Source organism: Thermobia domestica, chromosome 1 (genome assembly GCF_964235325.1).
Source record: "Thermobia domestica chromosome 1, izTheDome1.hap1.1, whole genome shotgun sequence".
Lineage (NCBI taxonomy): Eukaryota > Metazoa > Arthropoda > Insecta > Zygentoma > Lepismatidae > Thermobia > Thermobia domestica.
This window is the reverse complement of record NC_137454.1, coordinates 31,293,218-31,318,019: the sequence shown is the minus strand read 5'-3', so window position 1 is coordinate 31,318,019 and position 24,802 is coordinate 31,293,218. Positions and strand designations below refer to the sequence as shown.

Genomic DNA, 24,802 nt, shown 5'->3' with positions numbered 1-24,802 from the left:
TGCAGAAAATTTCTGTTGCAATACACAGCACAGAGCGCCCTTGGTTAACTTTGCCTATATCTAAGGTAGTCGAGATCATACCAATATTACTCGAGGGCTTTAGGAATGAGGAAGCCAAAAATTCACTGTTCTTATGAACAATTCATCTATTCAGTAGACAGTAGACGATTATCGAGACAACTTGTAACCTCGTACTGAAAATGTGCCGTCCTGCCGAAGATATCTTGTCCCAGATGAAGCTGCAACCACTTAGTCGATGCCCACATAGGGATTCGGAATACGTGGAGATTATGATACAAACCTTTTCTGTCCTTGGTAGCAGCCAACTCCTAGCGGCGACGTGTTGCTTATGGGGCAATATTATGTACTGCAACAGATCTCACTTTCTCTCCGTTGGTAACGATTGTACGATATGTGTATTTCAAATCGAGTGTATCAATTTGTAATCACCCTGTACTGTAAAAATATTTCGACAGTTATTGTCAATAACTTACTGTATAAATGCTTGCATTTTACTTGTTTTTATAAAATGTTCCATGTTTTTATCCCCCTCCCCCAAACCATTCTGCTGGAATGGATGCAACTGTACATTAACAAATTATAAAAACGCATTTACAAATAACTTTGCTCGGTACCGAATAATTGTCCATACGTTTTATATCGTCCTTCATTTTATAGTTTTATTAAGTATTCGAAGAACATCGAAAACACATCAAATACGGAGCATCTTAGACCATGCAGATAAGGACTAATATTACAGGTTGAAGAATGCGTTCGTTTCGTTCTAAGCTGGAGGAAAAATTGTATGATATATGAAAGGCAGTTCAAGAAACAATTTCAGAAGCTAATACGATGTCTGACAATTAAGTCTGCTAACTTGCCACTGTGTTATGATCAAGGGCGACGCTACACAAGCGGTTTTGTATTTTTACAGAATTTTTTTAGTGCCACAGCAGTGTTTGGGTTGATGCATGACTTTCGTACTGAGTTTCGTATGCATTGTTGTTTATGCTTACGCGTTCCCCGTCGTGAAAATGTCTGAGCTGGAATTGGAGCAAAGAACGTAAAGTTTGTGGCGAAGGTGAAAAAGAAGGCAGTAAAATGCAGAAAAATGTTAGTGCACGTTTACGGCGAGAATACTATGAAGAAAATGATTTTCGGAAGGGAGGAAACCAATGACTGATGATGAGAGGGTTAAGTTGCCTGTAACGAGTCGAACAGACGAAAACTGCCAAAGTTCGTCAATTATGAGTGGAAATTGGCGACTGACTATTCACAACAGATGAAGTGAACGTTAATAGAGAAACTGTGCGCATAATTTTAACTCAAGACCTTGCCATGTTCAAAGTGAGTGTAAAATGATCCAAAAGACCTCACCGATGAACAAAAGCAAAGGAGAGTAGGAATGTGCACAGGTCTGTTGAAGAGGCAGGACTAAGTTTTGGGACGAATATTAACAGGTGATAAAACCTAGGCCTTTGCGTATGACCCTGAAATAAAGCGACAAGTGCTCAATGGAAGACAATAGCTGACTCTCCACGAATAATAAAGTACCGGCAATCAAAATCACAAATCTAAAAATGATAACATTTTTAGATATTTAGATCGTACACCACGAACTTGTATCACGATATCAAACAATCAACCAAGTGCTATGGGAGTGCTGCAAAGATTGCGTGAGGTGAGACGCAAACTACCAGAATTTTTCGTTAGAAACTCATGGCTTATCTGTAATGACAATGCACCTGGGTACACGGCACTATTCACACGAATTTTTGACCAGAAAAGAACTGCGGTAGGCCAACTGCCGTACTCACCTGATCTCGCACTCCAATGACCTTTTTCTTTAGCCAAAGATCAAAAGTGCTGAAATGAAACCATTTTGATAATATTAATGACACTAAGGCTAATAACGATAGCAGCACTGAAGGTCATTCCAGAAATCGAGTCCCAAAAATCTTCGAAGAACGCAGTCGGCGCTAGCATCGTAACTTTGAAGGAATCAGATCAGTATGCAGCAATAATGTAGCACATTTTATGGAATGAACTCACAAACTTAATTGTCAGACCTCCTACAGGATTATTGAATTATAGTTTCCTTTTTCAACATCAAGGTTACTGCTTACTAAAGTAGGATCCAAACCACTACTCGGGTTTGTAATCAAGGCCCTTTATTGAACATTGAACCAGAACAACGCGTACTGAAAGAATGACAGTTGACCACTTGGCTTTAAAAAAGGGGATTATGTACCCTCCACCTAAATACCCATGTTGCAAAATGATGAAATACCTGCAAGAAATTTGATAAAGAAAATCCGAGTATAGGAACACTGAAGTACAGATTAAATACGAACAATATTTTTTTCAAGGATAAAACTACATACCTTCACTTCTCTACAATTTATTGCTACAAAAGATTCAATTTCATGTAATAATAATTTCGTACGTCACAGAACCAAATAATACAACACCTTTTCAACATCCCATCGTTATACCGGCTATGCTAAAGGAGACTGATAAGAAATGAATGAAATGGTGGAATGAAGTGGGAGGAAACGGGAGAACCCAGAGAAAACCCACGCACACTATATTTGCCCACCATAAAGCTCACCTGGCGCGAGCTGGGAGCGCACTAAAGGAGAACGCTCTACCACGGCCATTGCAGCCCCTTTTCAAAGAAAAACAAAACTGTTCATAGGAAAATATTAACTCTGGGATTATACTCTGAAACCGCGTTTTTTCAACCTATGTTTATTACGTACTTTTGTGGTAGTTTGATGTATGCCACACAATTGGACCCAGTGTAAGAGATAAGTTAAAATATATACATACAAAAAAATTCCTCTGAACATTTGGAAGAAGCAACTGACTTTTGCCTCTTGGAAATTTTGATCAGGACCTCGAAAAGCACATCTTATTAATTTTAGTGCATCTGATCTAAGCGTATATGCCTGAGATTCAAAATCTCTCAAATCATGCATTGTCAGCCCATATCAAATAATACTTTTTCGGCTATGTGCCTATTGAACCTTTTAATTATAATACCACAATATATTGTAATTAGCAAATCTGACAAACCCTTTTTTTTTTCCGTGAAACTGTGAGGTCTTTTCTCGGCTGTTAATACGGTATCAAATATCAGCGAGAGTGGTAGTAGTAGCCATGATTGAATCGTAGGTGCTCACTTTTAGTATTAGGAGTTCCTGGTACTATGCCATCCACACGGACTCTTATAATCTCACCACACCAACTACTCCACTTCAACAAATTTACATTTATTACAGCCTTCTTTAGCCTACACTGCATAACCGCGACGTATTACTTCTTTTCTCTAATAATTAAATACTTTTTTTTATATATTCTTTGAAAAAACATGTTTAATATTTGGGAAATATTTGCTGTTACATGAAAATGGAAAAATATACTATGTAATTTTAAAGGATTAACAGGGAAATGAAACTACATTCTATTACTATACTCTTGAAAATGACTATTTGTAAGTACACACAAAATTATTTCCATTCCGATGCGGAGCTAGCCTATCATCCTGAAACGTGGATATTAAAGCAAGAGGGTGATACTAGTTACGTAACTTCATTTACCCTTGTCAAGTCACACTATACGATGGTTACGTGACGCCAACTGTAAATTCTACCCGGTATAGGTAAAAATGTAGTATAGTAATTTATATCAAATAAGTAGTAAAAAAAAATAGTATAGGTAATTTGACATTTTAACATACACCAATGCCCAGGTTGCTACTTATTTAAATAAAAGGGAACTCTCAAAAGGTATATGAAAATCAAAGGAGCACATGAGTAGAGCTCCTATAGAAATCATATACAGCACACACACGCTAGAAACATTACGAAGATATTTTAAAGATGCTTCGTTGACGAATACTAAAAAAGGGTTGGGGGAGAGATACAGAAATACGATCATACGCCCTGACTACGCATACTGAAACCTCTGTTAATACTGCATTCAAACATCCGAAATTACAAGCTCCCACAATAATGCAAGTGGGCTAGTGTACATGGAAAAACGATTTATAGGACGATGCTTGAATTCACACTGGGAAAAAATCAGTTGTTTTCACATTAATGATTTTACAAAATACGATTTTTATGGTTTCATCACATGGGGTAATGATGTAATTTAACAATATTAACTTGAATTTTTTTTTTTTTTTTTTATTTTTCATCTTTATTTCTGGCAAGATAATCGATTGTCTTTTATCAGGGTAATTTTTAAGTTTAAATTGTATTGTTGTTTGGCTATTCACATTCTAGTGTGCAGCACCTCAGTGGCAAAACTAAATTGTAAGAATCTACATATTTCATTACTTAAACAACGAAAGCCAATATAAATTTAGGTTAATTTTACCCAACTTCTGGAACAAAATCGAAAATTCTTTAAAACAACTTTTTTCTCCACACCACAGCAGCAGAAAATTGTGAAAGTTTTAAATACGATATAGTTTTGTAAAGTCAATGAATATGTAGATTCTCATAATTGAGTTACTGCCACTGAAATGCCATACACTAGTATGTGAATAGCCAAACATCTACATAATTTAAGCTCAAAAATCATCCTGATTAAAGGCAACCGGGTATCTTCCCAAAATCATTTCTTTATATTCAATTAGCTGTTATGATGATGTGATTCTTCTTTCAAAACCATATATACCCGAGTTAGATAAATGTTCTGAAAAGACATTTGCGTATCATAACTATTCGGTTTTTAGGTACTTATCCGGATCATTTACTAGTTTTAGTGTGACTGAAGCTGAATTGCAGGAAAGAACCTAGAAAAACAGCTTCACAACTATAGAAACTTATCAGAATTTTGGTTGAGCAGCCAATGTATGGAAATATCCAATCATATGCCACTTTTATTTTGCTGTTAGGGGGAATCAAGAGTGGGAAGTTTGATCAGAATTCTATATACAGACGTAAAGTTTTCCGAAGTTTGACAGGATCAGGTTTCTTTATATTACAATTCTTAACATCATTATGCTTGTAATTTTTTTTATTCCTCCTGACAGTATTAAAATACTAATCAATAAACCATCAATAACGTCTCCATTGCTAGATTCCAGTAAATTAAAACTTGCTCAGTGCATACAAAACTACAGAAAACCTGCATTTATTCAGATGTTACAAGAGGCATTTTTTTTTTAAAAGTCCAACAGCTACACATCTGCCTTATAACACTGAGGAACATCCATTTACATTACATATGCATACATATTCGTTATACAGATTTATATTATTATATTACAGGCATTAAATAATAAAATACATTACTTGTATGAAAAAAGTAGCACGCAAGTTTCATAAAATATTAGTGATACAGCTTTTTCTTTAACGTCAAACAATACATAGACTTAAAAATGGTTTGTACTACCAAAGATAATGATTTCTACAGCAAAGAACATCTTACTGCAATGGTTTGAAGATAAGTAACTTCAGTTTAGGTAATAATATTAACGCATTCACGGAATATGTCTTTTGAAACACTTCACATGTGCGTTAGTTATTTTCTCATTAAAAATCATACAAGTTCCCACATTGGGAATGCTGCCAAGTTTTCTAATACTTTACGAACTGTTTCGGTTCACCTTAATGTGCACAATACAAACTACGCAAATGAGAGATTGGCCTCCAGGAGAATTGAATGCGGGACCATACGCGGAAATGTTAACCACTCAGGAGAATGAAATTTCAGAAATTAAAATATCGTCACTGTTCGAGGACGTTTCTCACTATTCTACTACAATTTAATAATCTTTACATTACGGAAAACAATGGAGGTAATACTAATAGACATAAGTAATAATACCAATGTTACTGTGTGTCAAAGTCCCGACATTTTTTACTCATTATTTGGTATGACAAAATCTTGTCATAACCAACTGCATATAATGCAATAGTCTGCGCAAAGAAAACTACCGCAGCAATTTTTAAAGTATTATTTTAAGCCTGATCTGACACTTCTTGATTACCTGTTGCTTGATAATACTCGAAATCACAAAATATCTTAAACAAAATTCGGGATTCCACGCTATGAGCTTACTGATCGCGAAACACCAGATAATATTCAATGATTACTTGCATCTATCCATTTCCATTAGTCTGCAAGATGATATTATCAAAGGACATTAAATATTTAATTTCTTTTTTTAAAAAAAAAGTTTGTTTCTTTGTTTTTACACGGAAACACGTAATTGTGATTTATACAAATATAACAAATTGCCTCTATTTTATAGCAAAATAAATTCAAGTGCCTTGAAAAGACTAGTTTTGTCCTTTCAATTATGATGACCAGAACCGGCCTAAGAGCAAAATGTTGTGTGTACAAGAATGAGTTTTGGCGCCCCTTACTTCAAAATGGATATAGAAAACCCTCTAATGCTTTTAAGCAACATTTTTATTTGTTGAACAAAAGTTATTAGCATATTTAAATGGCTAATTTACATTCAAAATTACATGAACATTTAAATTTTTACCATATTACTTTTTATACTTTTCCTCATTTCGGCGCCCCCCTCAAAATCGCATTTCCTTGGGCCGGCCCTGATCATGACACTACTAAAAGTGATCGCAAAATATTAACTTTCGTTTCGATATTTTCTTGTGCACACATTAATGAACAAAAAGGCTCATGGAATACGATTTACTAGGACTGAAATAATTCACGAAACTGAAGTATCTCAAGGTAATCTTTGCACATGGATTTATGCCTACTACCATGCCGAATGTCCAATCTCATGAATTCATGGCGTGAGAACTCGCGACTTGTACACATTTACACGTAATGAAATCCTTTGCGTATGAAAACCTGTATAATGAAGTAACTTATACTAGGTTGTTTCAGTGTGCATCTCATTACATGCCAGAAGCTAAACAAAATATTTCAAGGGAGAATAAAATACAGTTAATCACGAAACTTCGGACAGTTTGTTGGCGTTACAAACTGTTTAAATTTCTTCTCTGATATAGAGCAGAAAGTTCATATTAAATCTGATTCTTCTGTTTGAAGTAGTTATCATTCGGTATTTAAGCACCACAAGATATTGGATGTATTTTACACGGATAAAAAAAGCAAGAGTGCTTTGACTTCTTACTATGCTCATGATTAAAACATTTCATGAGAGACTTTAGCCGTCAACCAACTAAATCACTGTATATATTTAACTAATTTACTTCATCTTCAGCATCATAGTTAACCTGATATGAAGCTAATATGAAAATATCCGCAGACGAGTTGCCAATTCGGGAATAGTACTTATAGTATGTTAAGAGCTCCCTCGGGGCTAACCGGTTAGCGCACGCGCCTTCAGGGTGGGAGACCAAGTTCGATTCACGGCGGGAGCTTATATGGTTCGGATCCAACATTAAGCTGTAGGTTCATTTTTATATATCCTCACTGCTGAAAGGAATGCTAAACTGAAATCTAATAAAAAAAAAGTTAGTATGTTTAATCTTGTCCGAATGAAATATTTGCTCCGCGAATCCACCTTAGCTATTTATGGTATAGCTAGGTAAATTTTCATATCTTCATTTTGACTGTATGTAATGAGCATGAGTTCCGTAACACTATTCAAGGGCAAATTATTCCTACCCTCTTTTCGAACTATCTTGGTGACAATTTTCCGAGTTTAAGAGGACTAATAAAATTTATACTAGCAGACATAAAGGTATTTGTTTCCTGGAGTCTGGAAAGTCTTCAAAACTCTCCCTCCTGTTCTTGGCGACATTTGTTAAGAGATTTATGAACCCCGTTACCTAAAAATCAACGTTGCTACATCTCTTTGTTGTCCGTTTCATTTATTTATTTATTTATTTATTTATTTATTTATTTTTTTTTTTTTTTTTTTTTTTTTTTTGTTAATGATGAATTTTGTTTCTTTCCATAGGGTCTATACAAGTGTTACGGAAGTATGGCAACAGTGAAGAGAATGACAGCGCATGTTCTGCCTAAGATCAACCGAGCTTTGTGTGGGGGACAATGGGTAGTGGTTGGAGCAACAGATCTCGAAGTTTGTCTGCAACAGTACTGCTTATTAGAAGTTCACTGAAACATCCTGGAATTCAGCAACTTAACCATGTACGCCTCGTATCATCTGGAACTGATACTCACTTTAATGTTCAATTATAAAATATGAGATGCCTAATACAAGTACACAGTGTGTAATCTTGCTAGCCGATGAGTTTAGTACGATTACACTGGAACTATAATTTTACGCAGACTTCCGATTTAGGCAAAAACTATGTATCCTATTGATGTGCTGTTTAAAATTGCACTATTCAATGAAACTTTTGTAGAGTACAAAATATTAGATGGACTCCTCCCTTTCTCATGTGCATGCCTACGGACAACTATTATTTGTTTGTTTTAAGACAACATTTATTATAAAACGTTAATGATTTAATTTTATCTTATGCCACTTGTACTAATATAATTTCACTATTTTATCTCAGATTGAATATTCTCTTCCTGTTTGGTATCATTTTAGTCCCTTCCTATATTTCATCTGATGGATTCCTGCGACTGCTAATTATTTTTGTTAACGAAGAGGATTAAATAAGATGTAAAAATTTTCACACGCGCCTTCTATTTCAAACTATTTGCCCAGAAGTTCACAGCAGTCCAAGTGAATGAAATATAGGAAAGAAAGAAATTGATTCCGAAGGGGAACAGAACACGCAAGGTATGTAAAAATAATTTCATTACTTTTACCATAATTACTGTTTTAGGAGTGTTAATATCGTGCCATCTAGGATAGAATTAAAATGAAAACTCTATTTCTGGCAGAACCGTAATGACTGATCCATGAAGTCGCGCCGAGCGCCCGATCTGCTATTCCAACTTGCAGCTGAAAGATTAACCGCGTGTTGTAAGCTACCTCTCCTCCCCCACTCCCCTTATCTAACTGGCCTTCGCTTGGTTGGCTTAAGATGATTCATACAGCCACCCATCAACTGAGAAAGTTGCCCAGTGGAAGGGAACTAGCCTCTTGACTATTAAGATGTCAAAGTTCTAGACAGGAAGATTAACAAAAGATGTTTGAAAGTGAATATTTGGACAATATTGTCATTAATAGTCAGTTTTTATGTACAAAGTATCCCTGATCTTAATTTCCGTTTATTCTTTCACTCCAGCTCATTAATTTTCTCGCTATCATATACTCATAAACCACTAGAAAGCAAATAGCCCACCATTGACTTAATGACTATCTAGTTCTGCTGGGTAAAGAAAAAAAAAAAAAACTTTAGACAAGTATATATTTACATACATCGAAGATTTCCAACCATTCAAAGAAAGGCAATATGTTATCATTAAATGGATATACATTGGTAGTTTAACAGATCTTTGCAGAACAGAGGCTGTACAAGGCGGATCTACAGCTTAAAAGCAACAGCACTCACCGGGTCACTCGCATAGGAAGCAATCCCGTTCATCACTGGCCATGAAGAGAAAACTGGGTATATACATGAACTGACAATGAATTAATCAAATTCTCATTTTAAAAAATTATGATTTCTCCTTAATACACAGAATGCATGTGACTGTTTTCACATTCCTGTACAGTATAACGTATCACTGGTATTCAAAAATAATTGCACAGTCCACTTATAAAATGTGTTAATGGTCACTGTGCATGCGAACATACACAATACTGTTCCTTTCTTGTTATTTAATGTTAATTTAAGAGGAAAGAACTCGCCACCTGACCACTATTCAATCCGATATAAAATGCTCTTGGAAGTCAAATTATACATACTATCGCTTTTCTACAGAATGCATTTTAATAGTTATTTCTCTATCCATTTTCATATGTTCCAATCAACTGCGAGGGAATCACATTAACAATCACACATCATAAACAAGTTCGTGCTTGTATCTACAACTTTTAAGGCATATTTCTAATACCCTTCTCTCTAAAACTGAGGTCTCATGATTTAATAATACTCTTTGCAGTACAAACCGAATCTGTATACAATCCTGTACTTCTCTCAGTACTAAGGATTTTCTTTCCGTATTCTTATTTAACATACCAAACAATTCTCACAGTAGTATTCGACAGTGCTTATCAACTTCCAATGAGTTACTTTCAGTTTTATTTCTCCCAACAAAGTCCACTAAAACTGGCTTCTGTCCACACAGAAAAGAACGTTCTAGTAAAATTCGCACCCCCCGTGTAGCTTTTCTTCTTTCAACACGAAAAACTGAAGTCACCTAATTTCAAGCCATGCAGCAGTTAGGATAAGAAAGCTGTACACAATATGCTGATAAACCTTCAGGTAATCACAAAACATATTTTCAACACGTCGTACGAATTGTCAACTTTCGTCACTAAACAAACTATTGTTTAAAAAAAAAAAAAAAAAAAGGTAAATAAAGCACACTTCTATAACATGACGCTAGAAATAAACAGAGTCAAGTTAGCTAACAAGTTAAACTCCAAAGAAAGAAAAAAATATAGTTAATGCAAAACGACATTCCCACTTGTCCTTGCGCATACTTGCATTTCAAATCTTAAACACGTAGGTCCGTTTAAAAATGTAATCATAAAAAAAGTTAATTTACCATCGTAAAAAACGGTAAATTTCTTCAAGCATAAATATTTGCCCTTAAAGAATGCACTAGAATTAACACACGAGAATGTTCGTGTAATCGAAGAACTACCACTATTTAAATCATTAATATATATTTTTTAATTATATAGGTTTATTTTGATGCTCACTTGGAACGAGAAAACCGAAAACCTATTAGCTACTCTCATTATTTCCACTTTTTGCTATTAATGATACTCTATATAGCGCATGAAGCACGCACTATGCTCAAAATAAGTCAAAGTATCAGCTCAATACTTAATGAGAATATCCACAATGAAACGTTATCTAAAAATCACAAAGCTTATAAACATGAAATAGTGCCCAATTGACAACACAACAGTAACCCGTAACTCAATGACACACATACTCTGTACAAATGATTTAACACTGCAAATTTTTGTTTTTCTTGTAAACTGCTGGTAACAGTACCCTTTCTTTGCATGGATCCAACACACTTTATTCTGCAATCATTATTTTCACATGCAAAACATAGCTTTGCGAATTGTATATAGTATAACATAAATGCATAGATATGTCGAAGAATTATCGCAGCATTTACATCATGTTCGAAAAATTCTAATAGCCCAAGGTCTGTTGCATAATGCATTTCTATATATGAGGGCTGTCCAGAAAGTACCAGACGTTTTGGCCTATCGCGGCAGTGAGCGGGGCTAGTGTCAGAACGTTGCAGCACTCAGTACGTATTCAGCTATGGTAGTGTGAAGACTGTGACGTATTACAATGTGCGCTGCAATAGAAAATGCCGCCTGTTATGAGGTGTGTTCTGTGATTAGGTTTCTGTTGAAAAAAAAAAAAAAATAATAATAATAATAATAATAATAATAATTGAAAACCATCGCAAACTGTGTGAAGTGTACGGACATAATATATATATATATATATATATTTTTTTTCCAAGACAACGCACGTCAACACAGCCATGCGTACCCGAGAGCTCTTGGGTGGCTTGGGATGGAAGGTGTTCGATCACCCACCAATACAGCTCCGATTTGGCGCCGAGCGTCTACCATCTATTTCCAAAGATGAAAACATGGCTCGCTACACGATGCTTTGATACTGACGCCGAACTGCACGCCGCTATAAGCCAGTGGTTGAAATATCGCAGGCAGCAGATTTCTACTGCGACTGTATTGAAAAACTTGTGCCACGGTACGGTAAGTGTCTTAATTTGCATGGCGATTATATGGAAATTAGAATAAGTGTGTACCTTTCAAATGTATATAATACAGTTTGGTATGTTCATTCTGTTACTTTTTTTTTATTTTTTATTTCAGAACGTCTGTTACTTTTTGGACAGCATTCGTATTACGCATCATACATTAGTCCAAGAAAGTAGTTATGTGCACTGATCTTTAGGATTCGAATAGTTATGCATAGAAACTAATTATTATCGATTAAAGCAACCTTTCCTAACCGGTGTAGCCACTCCGAAGGATTAAGTATAGTCTTTTTACGATACACTACTTTTTCCATACAACCATTCTTTTACCAATAAATTAATTTAGGAGACTGTACTTATGAATGCCTGCAACCATGTTCAATTCCATATAGAAAGTTAATAATATCTTATACGGTACCATTATAGTTTATTACGAGCGAATCAATTAAATGTGTCAATAAATTGTATCATCAATATATAAGGGTTGGGAATTTCTGGATCACGGAATCCAAAAGTTCATAAATCACTACAGAAATGAAACATCCATTAGATTTCTCCATTAAATTCTGTTTTATATTATATCTTTCCACCTTCTGGTAAGTCTCCCAATAGAACTTGATGCGTCTCGCCATTTTATACGTCCCGAATTTATTATTCGTATGATGTTCGGTCACATGTAAAAACAGAGAGCACGGATTGTGTACGGAAAATAATTTACTCAAAACTTTTTTTTTTTTTTTTTTTTGTTACTCGTGATGATGTTCAATATGGAAATGAAAAATACATTTCCCGCCATTGCTCTGAATCATTTCCTTAAACAGCATAATACATAATTCCACGATTTTTGAATATTTCCCAATCCTCAGTTTCTCGAAAATATAGTGGACACATTTAGTATTCGAAATAAGAAGCAATAAATGATATGTGACTTCCGGAAAGGAAAAAAAATTTGCGATTTAAAAAAAAAAAAAAAAGCTTCCTAATTAAGACCCCACTACATTTTCAACCTATCACAGGTGTAACCAAAATACAGCAATATTAAAAAGTTGTCGATATGTTTGACAGACCTTTCCTAATTATTTATTTTGTACATTTTTCTTTTTTAGTTTTCACTTATTAGACGTAAGAGAAAGAAATGGTATTTCAAAATGTGGGTGTGAAAAGGAATACAGAAAATCAGCTTTGGAATGAAAAACCAATGAGAAAGTGTTACGAACAGTAAAGACAGAATAATATTAAGCGTTACTCATCTCTTTTACGCGAGTCCTACTGACGAATAGAATTTTCTGAATGTTCGGTGCTTTTGTGCTATCATCATTAGACAAACAGACATTATATTATTTATAGAACTAGCTGCGTCCAAATATGCTTTCCTGGGATCATTTGAAGTAAATAAAGTATAAACAAAAACTGCTAAAAATCAAGGCACAAATGAAAGAATTGTACACTCAAATCCAAAATTATTGTCGCATGTCTGTAAATATGTTGTAGGAATATAATTTGATAACGAATTTGCCCGGTATTTCTTATAATGTTAGTATGTGTATAATAGGCAAAGACATGTATGTGGCAAATTTCATGTCAAAAGAGCAGTAAGTAAGAACAATAAAACGAAAATAGAACTTTTTTGTACATTTAACATCATTTTGTTTTACTCATTCTGATTTTCGTATTTATAATTCTTTTCCTATGAAATTTACCACAAATATACATTTCCTGATTATACACATAGTAAGTATTAAAAGTACTCTGCAAAATCATTATCCAATTATATTCTTACAAGAAGACAGATATAGATATGTGACAATCATTTTGGACATGAGTGTACATAATAGGATACAATAATTAAAAGTATGAGGAGAGTGGGTGGGCTAATGAGTTGTCTTACAACGTTCGTGGAAGTTATATGGAAATTAGAAACAATGCACAAACCCAGTGCTGATAATCACTTCCTGTTCATAAACTGGGAATCTTTCATTTTCACATATACATAGATAGTGAGAAAGTTGTTCATGAAAACATGTACTTGTAACAGTATTTAATTACTGAATTAACAAGAAAATGAAATTACCCAATAAGTACACAAGAATAAATCAGTATTTTACGAAAAGATCTTAATCTTACGAGTCCATATCCTTTAGTTTTCTAACTAACTAAACTCGCCTCACTTTAGACTACAAAGAAGGAAGCAGCACGGCAACCGAAAATTTGACAATTCATAAGTAGGACACAAAAAATATTATTACAGTCAAAGATGTGTGCTGTACGTTAATATTATAAAACTATTGTAAGGTACTGGTTAAAATTTTTAGGTATATCGTTACCCATTCATTTCACTAATTTTTCGTAAAGCTATGTTACTCATTCGTTGCCTGAGAAGTTAAATGGATGTAGTTTATTCGACACGTTACTAGAATGCACATAACATCAATTCACATTCCAAAACTCATCTCAATGTACACTTCTCTCTTTGAAAAAAAAAAAAAAAAAAAAAAAAAAAAAAAACTTTTTTTATGTGGTTGCGATAATATAAAGAACTGTATTCTTGATGGTGTGATAGAAGTCACGCTGGAAGGATACGAAATCAGGGAAGGAGTGTATACCGAGATATATTTTGTTTTATAAGAATTTATGTTATATGTATACGAAAGTTGTTAAAGCTGGTAACTACATTACTTAGCGGGGACTGTAATATATAAATTTGTGGGAAATGGCCTACCAACGATTATAAAATATTCGTGACGAATTCCTTGTCTAAGGATGAATCCATAAACAAAAAGCTTAATTCTGTCTGTATATATGTAATTCTTGCGAAAAATACGATGTTGCTGTTTGTTTTTTAAAATTTAATTTGAACTGTTTTGATATCTGAACGTGGTTTCACAAGTTCGACCTAGATCTAACGCCAGTACGAAGCATACGTACCAGGCATCGGGTACCTGAAGACGCTATATATATATATACATATAGATAAAATCAACCACAGAAGTCCTCATGGAACATATGGAACATTCAAGACAAATTAGTGTATTCTATTTCCAGTAGTAGAATGCTCCTTGAAATTCTCAAAATTTTTAACATTTCAAACCTATATCGAAAAGTTAATAGTGGAGAAAAAGACTGAGTGAAAATTGCACACAGTGAGTCCTATTTTTAAAAATGTAAATAATCTTTTGTTTTCCTACCAGTCAAGGTGATGCCGGGAGAAATGTCCCAGTTATTGTGTCCACTAATCTAAATGTAGGACACAACTAGCGGTGTGCATGCGTCACTTGTGAGAGTGTATAGGTCAAACGAGACATCAAATGTGCTCCGTACTAAAGTTTCTGAACGGAAATAGTGAGGGAGGACGGGGGAGAGGAGCAATGGTCAAAAGAACCTTTGATTTTCTACAAATCATTTTGTTAATTTAATGTATAAATTCCTTTCCCTCATAGACATTCTATAATAAAGATAATAATGTATAACAATATATAACAATGTTTTCGATTTAAGTTACACTCAATATGCTGTGACATTTTTTACTGGTCAACTCGAGAAATTTGTAAATCATTAGAAGTAAATAGTTTCACAGTTTGAAGGAAAATATAGACATTCTGAAGTGTTGTTTTCATTTGGTGAGGAAGAAAGGCTTGATAAACATTGAAAAAGGAAAGGTCAGAATGCCGAACTTTTTCTTTTTCTTCTTTCTTTGAAGTACATCTTCAATTATGCGTGACTATTCTAAAACGCATAACTACTCGAATTCTCAAGATCAATACGGGAAGTTTATGTGTGAACACCGGATTTATTACACAGTAATGAAACATAACACTGACGAATTCTTACTGAAATTAAGATTGATATTACTGTTATTTTTTCTCACTCACTCCCTTGAAAGTCAATTATAATACTATGTTCTTACATGATATGATCTACTTTAATGGTACTCCTGTAATGGTATCTGGACACACTCGTATTTACATTTACTTTGTAGCCCTTGCAAGTTCCTAGTAGTAACGATTATAAAAGAACTCCAAGGTAGGTTACCATGTTCGAAATCCTCGTCATGTGACTATACATACAAAGCACTTTATATACGTTTGAACTCGATATCTTTCCAACTTCAATGTCATATTGGTGGCTATCGTTCTCTCATAGAACATGACAATATAGGAGGAATAACTGCAGCCACTACGCAGTCACAAACAACTGATAAAGTATAATTAAATAATTCGTTCTCTCTCTATTGCTGAAAACAATTATTTCTGTGAGAATTAATTTCATAATTTATAAATAAATTATATATATATTTTACAACCCAACAAATATTAAATTATTCATCTGTAAATCTGAATTTTAACATACAATTTTATTTTATTTTTAAAGCACAAATCAATAAACTGGGAGTGAGTAGGCTACACCGATAGCTACTACTAGTAAATAGGTATGTAAATCAATAATGTTCTCCCAACTTGTCAACAGGAAACTGATTACCTACGGATGTTTTTTATTATGGAACTAGTTAAATAATGCTTATTTCGCCTAAATACCCAGCCTTGCCAAACACAAAAGATGAATTTGTCCAGTTTTTTTTACCGATTACTTCGATCAATGATAAGACACGCAACTTTTGTAACTGAGGCAGAACCGAGGCCTGACAAGGAGCAAGTAATCTTCAATTCCGCTTTGATATTTAGACACTTCTTTACTTGTATATGTTTTGTTGTATTAAACATCCTTTTTTCACAAAGGCAACATGCGAGATCCACATATAACGAAGGATACGGACCATAAATATTCTCACAGAAATTAAGCCAGGGATTTCGTGGTCAAAGCCTGCGTGCTAGCCATTCGGCAACTCGTGAGCCCAGTCCTACATTTTGTACAAATCTTAAACCATACATTACTTTAACCGTTAGAACACTTTTAGAACTGTGTACTGCGGACAAATACATAGAATATGTCTTCTTCGCCAATTACGTGCGTAGCATCGATGGTCAGTAAAAAACATAGAACCGTACTATTTCTGGTTATCAAAATTCTATGTAATTTCACCCCAACCTGTAAAGTGCTGGGCCCAATCTTCTACAAGCTACTGCCTTTGAAACGGAAATAATACAACAGCCTTTACGATATATATTAACTCCTAATGCACTTTTACTAAAAGCCTCAAACTAACTCCTGCTAACAAAGCAAATCATATTAATATTGATACCTGACTTATGTTAAAAGTAGAATGAATCCATCAGAAAAATTCGGAAGATCACAAGGAACTCTCATTTGAACGTCGCAGTACAACAGTGAAATAAACTAATTGTACTGACCTCAAAATATGTAAGGCTCCACACACAGACAATTAATATTTTGTCCATCACTGAATGGGCTAAAGGAACCCGAATGTAGTCAGGATGCTGCTGTTCCTTGTTCATTGCTTGATCCTTCATGAGCACTTATTTTCACTCTAACCTTTTATATCAAGGTTTCTTTTTCACCCCAAAACGTAAAATTTATTACGAAACTAAACGTTAGTTCAATATTTTTATCTGAAGATAAACCACTGTACCGGATATGCTCACCACATAGGATTCTCTCAGATACAACACAAATTAATTTTTTCCGGCCAACAGCTTGTATCTGACTAGCAACACTGGCTTCTTCACAGCTTGTATTAATACCAATTGCTGTGTCTATCTCCCGCATACTATGCTAATTAGAGGATCTCGTCAAGATAAAAATCACGAAAATATAAAGAAAAAATTACGAGCGCGATACGTTTCAAAATATGCACTGCATACAAGAACTATACTCAGTCACTGTGAAATAAGTAAAAATAATTAATCGAAATTAGTTAAATTTACTTTCTTGCAATACAACTGAATAGGAAAATGAAAATTATGTGCATGTGAACATACAAAATATTATATGGTACACGCTCTCAATTTTATAGGCAAGTATCTTACGAAGAAACCCTTGTCCATTGACAAAAAGCTAACACGAAAACATTCCACAATGCAAAGAAACAGCTCGTTGTGCTAGCAGAAATAACTAACGTCCTCAATGTTAAATATATTATATATATATAAAAGCATTAATAATACGTCTCTCCTCATACATATATATATTATATAGAGTAGCTTTAAAATTACTCTGGGAACCGAATAATAATATTAATAAACCTTGCTTTATAATGTTCTTAAAGTGTTGATAAAAATAGTATCTATGCATGGATACAGTTGGTTTCACTAAAAACTAAGATGCATTCTTCACCTATCTTCTGAAACTTCCGAAGGTTTTTAATTAAATCTGCTAAGATATTCCTACATTTCTCTTACACAGCTTCAAATGTCTTACATGATCAATATTACACCACAAGAAAAAGTCGATATAGTTTATTGTTAAGACTAATTTCCCGATTTTCAGTTCTCACACACGAACACTTAACACGCAGCCCAAAGAAGAAAAACACATACACTGCAAACCACAAACCTTACTTTGTGGTGCTGTATTTATGGTGATCTCTTACGGGAAACGTCAAAACATCATCACTCGACTGTGTATAACTGTGTTTAAAGTTTCTCTTAATTGTTTATTATTTATTTATTTTAATATAGAGCTGCACACAAACATAAAATAATCACTTGATGCAATATATAATCAGCTGTCGTTACTGAAATCTTGGAGATGCGAAACTTCTTCCAATACTGAACCTAGCACAGATTAAATATGGAAACATTACAGACATAAAACAAAAAAGAACTCTAAAAGCACTCTTCATCAAGAGGCCATATACAAACTTAAACGTGATTATAAATATTTGTGATGACTTCATATTGTAACAAAATAAAAACGAATTATTGAATTTGAACTGAAATTTAACGAAAACTTCTTGAATTTTGGAATGTTTTGACTCCAAACTTTTAAAATAAATATAATGCAAATCAGATAAACGTTTACAGATTTAATGTTATTTCATAGTTAAAAAAAAAATATATTCCATGTATATGATTGTTCTCTCTTACCGGTCATTAGCGAATTACATTTACTATTTGAAATGGGAAGAATTAGATGCGACTTCATATCCGGAAAACAAGAGTAACGCTCACGAAAACTTTTCTCATGATAAAGCCTAAATCTCCTTCGATGAACTTGCTCGCGGCAAAGCTTATTAAATATGCACGTAAGGAATCATCCGTTGCAAAGTAATAATTCAGGAAATATTAATTTACCAGTACCAATTTTAAACTGTTTGCATTTCGTTTACACTAATATCAACATTTAAGCGTATGAAAACTATAAATATCTTGTGTTTTGTTTTCGATTGTGAACTGATTATATCTTATTGACACACCGGAATTTTCTGAAAGCAGCATGTACAATCCTTAACTTCAGTGCATAATATACACACAGCGTAACGCCTCAAAAGGTCTGGCCAGCCTAATGAATTATTATCTGGAAAAGTGATAAACCCAGTACGTCGTAAGTAAACTTCCAAATTGTTTTAAGATGTGATTCAGTGTTCCTTAGCAATTAAACGTAAATCCAAGTCCACACAACTGAGCTTATTCGATTCATTCAGAGAGAACTTTTTATCTAATTACTACTATAAATCGAATCATACTTGATCATTGATGAAATATACTACATTCGTTGTACCACGTACGTTGAATGGGAAGAAAATTCTCTTCACGTTTTCTGCATTGTCTTACTTTCACGAAATGTAAAATATACCTCCATATTACAAAATATGCGTAATACCGATTTCTCTACCTGGGTAAGATAAAAAAAAATTAAATCCCTTTTGAAAACCGGTTTCAAAATTCCCCCTGAACTGCATTTCGGCGGTCACTACAGAAGTTCTTCCAAAAACTACCTTGCATCTTGTTATATACATGGAAGTAAGGGTTTCTCCACAAAATGATAATTAGAGGATTTATCGAACAATGAAGTTTTGAACCTTGCTATAAGTAAATGTTTTCAACGAAACCTTTTTGCCCCCCACCCTCCCCTCAAACTTTTTGAGGATCAAAACTGAACGTAGAAGAAAAATCCTTACAATATTTTTGTTATGAAAACGACGGCTCTCTGCAGCATAAATATTTCTCCACAATTAATCCCACACAAATAATATTTATTGAAGTAAGCATGCGATTAATAATATATATATTTTTAACGAACTTTCATATGTGACATTATTTCCACGCTTTCAATGGCACTACAACTCAAAGAGACACTTGGCCCAGCTATTTATTTACTGGATGAAGGGAGGAAGATATTAGTTTTAATACTGCCGCTAAATTCAAGCAAATCTTAAACTGTTTTGGGATTTTGAAAAAAAATCTTCTCACCACAACTCAAATGTGAGTCGATATGCACGAATGATAAGCGTGCTAACCATTTACACAAAGTAACTACAGTTATCATTATGTGGTTTACATATACAATAAATAGTTCCTCATTTTTTCCTTTCTCCCTCCCCTCGCTCTTCTGTCCGCCAATCTTTATAATTAAATATGGAATTCCTGCAAAGCTTTTTTTCTTTCTTTCTTCAATTATTATTCAATTCTGCACAAGTTCGGGCGCGCAAGATGACATTGTGAAAAATTAAATAGTCTGCCAGTAAATTATCTCAGGAGCTAACGAAACCGTTTAGAACAGAATATTTAATACCGAACGCAGTAAAGGGCTTAACTTATCTTGTATGGACAAGTATGATCACAGTTTTTGACGAGAAAAATAAGCGTTTTTAATTGAAACTAACTTGACACACAATTTTGTTTTCTTAGAGTAAATGTTAAACAATTTAATGAAGTAACACTGAATAAAACAAATGTTATGTAGCGAACTTCTCCAATACCTAAGAGAAATTATCATTACCACTCTCTCTCTCTCTTCTTCTGAAAATTTTTTAGGTGAATTCAGAAAAAAAAATCTACAGTTATTAAATTTACAGCCACCGGAACAGTACAAGCTATTGGAAAGATACACGTAAAACAAGCTGACTGACATCCGACCGATTGCAACGCTGCTGCCACCTGTGTCACGAAGCCTGAACGCAACTGGCATCGTTATCAGTGTGGTGCCTCGCAAATGCCGAAGAATTGTGTTGGTACTAGTGAAATATATGTCGAAAGTAAACAGTTACATCATGGATTTTTCATGCATACTTTTCGAACTAAGTAGTGAAAATATCACAAACTCAAGATATCGTGGCCTAGTGGACACAAATGGACCTGCCTGATGTTACCAGCGAAGGTGTCGCCTCAGATACTTAGTGGAATTCGTCGATTGGCAGGTCAGAAGAATTCACTGCTTCAATGTGACATGACCCAGATATTAAATCTGGCGCAGTGCACTTTCAGACACGTCATCCGTCGCAATCTTGAACTGTGGACAGTATATAAAGGCCTGATTTACTTTCTCCCGCATCACACTACTGAATGTAAAATAAACTGTACGGAAGACACTTGATGTTAAAATGGAAGACTGGTTGTAACATAGGATGAGGCACACAATGATCTCACATAACGGTAAAATTCCAGCAAAAATGCATACCTGCCTCCTCCAACATAAAATTGAATTGAGATTCTGTACTATTGTAACACTTGAGAAAAAAAGTTTATACAAAACAAAAACGTATCATAAAAATACTTCGCAATTTTGCGTATCTTCATTATCGGTAGTTGATTAGTTTCATGGATTACATTACCTTCTTAAAAGAGGAGATTTTAGTACAAATTATTTCATTTTTTAAATACTCGACAATCAAGGCTGCCCGTAATATCCTTTCTGTAGTTAACTTGAAAATAATTAAGTCTCGTCACTTTTCCATTTCTAAAGACATATGTAAAACACATATACATACACACACCGATTATCATTATCGAACCACGGCTAGTCACTTATAAAAATCATTTTAAAAGCACTAGTATTCGATTATCCGGAAAATACACTTCAAATCAAAGATTATCATCCAACAAAACAAAACAGGTACACCCTCCCCTAAGCCCTCAAATTGAGTAATAAAATGCACTTTACCTCTTACCTCCTATTCTCCTTGCGAAGTCCGAATAGCCTAACAACACTATTCTCTCGTGAAAATCAGTAGAACTAGCAGTGTAAAATGTTGGGAAATTCATTAAGAGAAATATGGCGCAGTTATTAACTTGCATGTTAATTTCAGTTTCTTTTAGTAAGTTCTCATGTGGTACTTCCTGACGAAAGTACAGACACTACGAATTTATTACTACACTACTTAGCTCCCTGTAACCATCATTAGTTTACCTGGGCCTTCTGATTGGCCGATAACCAAAATAAGCTGAACCTCGAGCACGAGCACGAAATCTTCCCCGTGGAGGACGGTCTGTCTTGCTTAGTCCTGGGCGATTCGTTCTTTTGGGCATTACCTTGAAAAACAAGAATTCAATACTTGATTTATTTCTTGACAAAGGAAAATTTCAGCAACCTTAAAAATATTTGTAAAACCTGTCAAGCATTCAAAAACTAAGGAAACTCTAGTAGTATATACCGTACTGGCCATAAATATAGTACAACGTTTTTAGTATAAAAACATATTCATAAAATATATACTGTTACTATAGTCACAGCCTAGTCCTTTACAATTTAAAAAAAAAAAAAAAATACATCTTTCCACGTAAAACTGTACCATCTGTATCACTCTCCCGCGACTGTGCCATACCGTTGCATGACTCGACAAGATTTGACGTACTCAGTGCGACAACTGGAAATCAAGAAATTTATAGTAGAAAGTTTCTTACCTTGGATTATTCAAAGCACGACCCTCCTGCATTCATAGATCGTTGCGCCCTGGCCGTCAGTGCACAAAAGAATTCCCGGAAGTCTTTTTGTGAATGTTGTTGAAAACCCTTGTCGCAACTCTATTGATGGCCGCTACGTCATCTAAGTACGAACCTTTCAGTGCAGACTTGAATTTAGAAAATTGAAAATAATTGCCCTGGGCCAGATATGGTAAATAGAGAGGGTCGGACTACACGCAGATCATCTTTTGGGACAAAATGTGTTGCACAATTACTGCCTTGTGACTTGGGACATTGTTATGGAGCAGATGTCACTGATCATCACGATATTAGGACCTCACATGTGTAATACGCTTCAGTAACCGCTTCAACACAAGATAAAATGAGGCATTAATTGTCTACAATGTAGGTCCAAATTTCTTGTGCACAATGTCCTTACCATCGTAAAAAACAATGAGCAAAAGCGTGATTTTGAAATTGACTGGCACAGTTTTCTGGCTTGTCGGGAGTTACGAGGCTTCCACTTTGCATTCTGACGTTTTGTCGGGTCATATTTAAAAAACCTGTCTCATTCCAGTAACGATATTCAAAAAGTTAGGGTCCCTATTGGTTGTGGTAATCAGTTCTTTGCTGTGATCCACTCTGTCCCTTTGTTGGTTATTTGTTAAGGAATAAGGCACGAAACGAGCACAGACCACTACCTTCCTGAGATCGTGGATTATCATTTGCCGCAGTTTCTTTATTCACGTGCAACTCCTCGGCAAGGATTCACAGAGTCGCATTTCAGCCTTCCGTGATCAGTGTCCTCACTTTCTCCACTAATTCCCTTGTTTCCATTCTTTGCCGCATCCGGATGCTCATCGTCCTCAATTGACTTCCGTCTCTCCCTGAAACGCCTGTCTCATACAAATACACATCCTTACGGGATAAACAAGTTGGCCCATACACTTGTTGCAACATTTGATGAGTTTCTGTAGCAGTCTTAATCAGACACGCTCTCTGTTCCATATTGAACTCACGACGCAGATTAGCAACATCTATCTACACTCATCACGCCCATTCAGGTAACTGTCAAAATCAATGCACTTGGTATCATTACTCATAAAATATCTATTTCAAATTGCCGCACTATGTATACAGAGCAAATATGTAACACTAATGTGTCATGTCAAGATCGATTTGATTGATGCCTAAAATTCGCTATTAACCCTTTGCGAGCACTTTGTACAGAAATTTAAAAAACACTAGTGTAACAATTTTGCATACGTAACATTGCCGGAACTATTACTCAAGTGTTACTTATATACATTTTGGTCAATTTTGTTTTATTAATACTATTGAATATAGCTTTGGAATTAATACTGTAAAGCTATTTTAAATCTATCATAAATTTGTCCGTTCTCTCATGACTAATTCTAATTTTCATTTAGACCTAAATTTAGAGAGAACTGCTGAAAAGCTTCCTCCTGGATCATCCCGATTAACGATACTATTAATTGCAAGAATAGAATTAAATATATGGAGAAAAAATTATCAAATTTTGAAGATAACTGATATTGAATAGGAACCAAGCGGAAGTAGAATTTAATAAACCATGCAAAAGAAAGAGTAATACTACACCCCACCCACCTGTTGTTAATTAACAAACTAAAATTCAATTGATACAACTTGTCCCTTGTGACAGTTGCTTTCGTTTTTTTTTTTACTTCCTGCACGTGGTCATAATCAACCAAGAAGGACTGTTTCTATGGCAACAGAACGTTCAGCCAATTATTGTGTCTCATTTCTCTCGCTCTGCAGTGGTAAACATTCTACCCTCTCCGCACGTTGCAAGTTTGAATATAAACAAATGCACATTGTTTTAGTCGAATGTCATCTTGGGTAGTGGACCTGGTGGTTATTGAAAGCATTCCTTTTACTTAATTTTTGTGTGATTTAGCATTCTACATTCAGTAAATGTTAATATGGAACAAGAAACAATTCACTTGTTCTACTCGTGTAGTTTCAATATTCGGCGCAAAAGCTGGCAACGCTGCACTGAGCACCACGTGAGCGCAGCGAGTCGTCACAAGGGACAAGTAGTATCAATTGCAGTGTATCGAATAATAATACGTTTCAACCGAGCGCAAAGAGCAGCTCTATGCAATGATTTATATTACGAGGAAATATTTCGTGTTGGAAGGCATCGTGCATCACACGCTGCTGCTGCCGAGCAGAACGATAAACTGGACCTGTACTGT

The 24,802-nt window shown here is 34.7% G+C and overlaps 1 protein-coding gene across 10 annotated transcripts in view; it reads right to left on the bottom strand.

Annotated features, from left to right (window-relative positions):
- The window catches only part of Pabp2 (poly(A) binding protein nuclear 1), a 75,456-nt gene that overhangs the window by 4,506 nt on the left and 46,148 nt on the right, over positions 1-24,802 (bottom strand). For 7 of the 10 annotated variants that reach the window (XM_081756344.1, XM_081756361.1, XM_081756352.1 and 4 more), the window contains 2 exons: positions 22,069-22,190; positions 6,171-18,494 (listed from right to left, as the gene is read on the bottom strand). In XM_081756344.1, the coding sequence (XP_081612470.1) occupies positions 18,452-18,494; positions 22,069-22,190 (165 nt within the window). In that variant the 3' untranslated portion in view covers positions 6,171-18,451. Of the gene's footprint in view, positions 1-6,170; positions 18,495-22,064; positions 22,191-24,802 lie in introns of those variants that run through there. The other 3 variants (XM_081756309.1, XM_081756318.1, XM_081756377.1) reach the window with 2 other exon arrangements.